At 51.4% G+C, this 3,462-nt stretch overlaps 1 protein-coding gene across 1 annotated transcript; it reads left to right on the top strand.

The window, feature by feature from the left end:
- Positions 1–272: 272 nt before the first annotated feature.
- Positions 273–1,965, top strand: LOC142072616 (uncharacterized). The gene is made up of 3 exons (XM_075130050.1): positions 273–533; positions 630–1,035; positions 1,424–1,965. The coding sequence occupies exons 1-3, from the start codon at positions 456–458 to the stop codon at positions 1,963–1,965; spliced, it is 1,026 nt and encodes a 341-aa protein (XP_074986151.1). The 5' UTR covers positions 273–455.
- The last annotated feature ends 1,497 nt before the right edge of the window (positions 1,966–3,462 follow it).

Below are 3,462 nucleotides of genomic sequence, written 5' to 3'. Positions count from 1 at the left end.
GGAAAATCAGTACTTAAGGAAAAGCAGTGCAAGGAACCTGCACCAGTGGAAGTAGGTGAGGCAGTTGCCAAGGCTGTGGAGAGGAGCCCAACCTACTGAGCCCTGGTCTACACTAGGACTTTAGATCGAATTTAGCAGCGTTAAATCGATTTAAACCTGCACCCGTCCACACAATGAAGCCCTTTATTTCGACTTAAAGGGCTCTTAAAATCGATTTCCTTACTCCACCCCTGACAAGTGGATTAGCGCTTAAATCGACCTTGCCGGCTCGAATTTGGGGTACTGTGGACACAATTCGATGGTATTGGCCTCCGGGAGCTATCCCAGAGTGCTCCATTCTGACCGCTCTGGACAGCGCTCTCAACTCAGATGCACTGGCCAGGTAGACAGGAAAAGAACCGCGAACTTTTGAATCTCATTTCCTGTTTGGCCAGCGTGGCAAGCTGCAGGTGACCATGCAGAGCTCATCAGCAGAGGTGACCATGATGGAGTCCCAGAATCGCAAAAGAGCTCCAGCATGGACTGAACGGGAGGTACGGGATCTGATCGCTGTTTGGGGAGAGGAATCCGTGCTATCAGAACTCCGTTCCAGTTTTCGAAATGCCAAAACCTTTCTGAAAATCTCCCAGGGCATGAAGGACAGAGGCCATAACAGGGACCCGAAGCAGTGCCGCGTGAAACTGAAGGAGCTGAGGCAAGCCTACCAGAAAACCAGAGAGGCGAACGGCCGCTCTGGGTCAGAGCCCCAAACATGCCGCTTCTATGATGAGCTGCATGCCATTTTAGGGGGTTCAGCCACCACTACCCCAGCCGTGTTGTTTGACTCCTTCAATGGAGATGGAGGCAATACAGAAGTAGGTTTTGGGGACGAAGAAGATGATGAGGAGGAGGTTGTAGATAGCTCACAGCAAGCAAGCGGAGAAACCGGTTTTCCCGACAGCCAGGAACTGTTTCTCACCCTAGACCTGGAGCCAGTACCCCCCGAACCCACCCAAGGCTGCCTCCTGGACTCAGCAGGCGGAGAAGGGACCTCTGGTGAGTGTACCTTTTAAAATGCTATACATGGTTTAAAAGCAAGCATGTGAAAGGATTACTTTGCCCTGGCATTTGCGGTTCTGCCTTTGCAAAAGGTTTCTGGGGAGGGCAGCCTTATTTCGTCCTTCATGGTAGGACACTTTACCACTCCAGGCCAGCAACACGTACTGGGGAATCACTGTAGAACAAAGCATTGCAGTGTATGTTTGCTGGCATTCAACCAAAATCCGTTCACGCGGTGGGAGGAGGCAAAATGCGACCTTGTAACGAAAGCACATGTGCTATGTATGTAATGTTAACTTTCAAGGTTTACCCTGAAAGAGTGTAGCCACTGTTTTATAAAATGTGTCTTTTTAAATACCGCTGTCCCTTTTTTTTTCTCCACCAGCTGCATGTGTTTCAATGATCACAGGATCTTCTCCTTCCCAGAGGCTAGTGAAGCTTAGAAAGAAAAAAAAACGCACTCGCGATGAAATGTTCTCCGAGCTCATGCTGTCCTCCCACACTGACAGAGCACAGACGAATGCGTGGAGGCAAATAATGTCAGAGTGCAGGAAAGCACAAAATGACCGGGAGGAGAGGTGGAGGGCTGAAGAGAGTAAGTGGCGGGCTGAAGAGAGTAAGTGGCGGGCTGAAGACAGGGCTGAAGCTCAAAGGTGGCGGCAGCGTGATGAGAGGAGGCAGGATTCAATGCTGAGGCTGCTGCAGGACCAAACCAGTATGCTCCAGTGTATGGTTGAGCTGCAGCAAAGGCAGCTGGAGCACAGACTGCCACTGCAGCCCCTCTGTAACCAACCGCCCTCCTCCCCAAGTTCCATAGCCTCCACACCCAGACGCCCAAGAACACGGTGGGGAGGCCTCCGGCCAACCAGCCACTCCCCCACAGAGGATTGCCCAAAAAAAAGAAGGCTGTCATTCAATAAATTTTAAAGTTGTAAACTTTTAAAGTGCTGTGCTTAAAGTGCTGTGTGGCATTTTCCTTCCCTCCTCCACCACCCCTCCTGGGATACCTTGGTAGTCATCCCCCTGTTTGTGTGATGAATGAATAACGAATGCATGACTGTGAAGCAGCAATGACTTTATTGGCTCTGCAAGCAATGATTAAAGGGAGGAGGGGAGGGTGGTTAGCTTACAGGGAAGTAGAGTGAACCAAGGGGCGGGGGGGTTCATCAAGGAGAAACAAACAGAACTTTTACACCGTAGCCTGGCCAGTCATGAAACTGTTTTTCAAAGCTTCTCTGATGCGTACCGCGCCCTCCTGTGCTCTTCTAACCGCCCTGGTGTCTGGCTGCGCGTAACCAGCAGCCAGGCGATTTGCCTCAACCTCCCACCCCGCCATAAACGTCTCCCCCTTACTCTCACAGATATTGTGGAGCACACAGCAAGCAGTAATAACAGTGGGAATATTGGTTTCGCTGAGGTCTAAGCGAGTCAATAAACTGCGCCAGCGCGCCTTTAAACGTCCAAATGCACATTCTACCACCATTCTGCACTTGCTCAGCCTGTAGTTGAACAGCTCCTGACCACTGTCCAGGCTGCCTGTGTACGGCTTCATGAGCCATGGCATTAAGGGGTAGGCTGGGTCCCCAAGGATACATATAGGCATTTCAACATCCCCAACAGTTATTTTCTGGTCTGGGAATAAAGTCCCTTCCTGCAGCTTTTGAAACAGACCAGAGTTCCTGAAGATGCGAGCATCATGCACCTTTCCCGGCCATCCCACGTTGATGTTGGTGAAACGTCCCTTGTGATCCACCAGAGCTTGCAGCACTATTGAAAAGTACCCCTTGCGGTTTATGTACTCGGCGGCTTGGTGCTCCGGTGCCAAGATAGGGATATGGGTTCCATCTATAGCCCCACCACAGTTAGGGAATCCCATTGCAGCAAAGCCATCCACTATGACCTGCACATTTCCCAGGGTCACTACCCTTGATATCAGCAGATCTTTGATTGCGTGGGCTACTTGCATCACAGCAGCCCCCACAGTAGATTTGCCCACTCCAAATTGATTCCCAACTGACCGGTAGCTGTCTGGCGTTGCAAGCTTCCACAGGGCTATCGCCACTCGCTTCTCAACTGTGAGGGCTGCTCTCATCTTGGTATTCATGCGCTTCAGGACAGGGGAAAGCAAGTCACAAAGTTCCATGAAAGTGCCCTTACGCATGCGAAAGTTTCGTAGCCACTGGGAATCGTCCCAGACCTGCAACACTATGCGGTCCCACCAGTCTGTGCTTGTTTCCCGAGCCCAGAATCGGCGTTCCACAGCATGAACCTGCCCCATTAGCACCATGATGCATGCATTGGCAGGGCCCATGCTTTCAGAGAAATCTGTGTCCATGTCCTGATCACTCACGGGACCGCGCTGACGTCGCCTCCTCGCCCGGTATCGCGTTGCCAGGTTCTGGTGCTGCATATACTGCTGAATAA

Source organism: Caretta caretta, chromosome 6 (genome assembly GCF_965140235.1).
Source record: "Caretta caretta isolate rCarCar2 chromosome 6, rCarCar1.hap1, whole genome shotgun sequence".
Lineage (NCBI taxonomy): Eukaryota > Metazoa > Chordata > Testudines > Cheloniidae > Caretta > Caretta caretta.
Note: the sequence above shows the minus strand (reverse complement) of the source record. Positions and strands in the feature narration are given on the sequence as shown.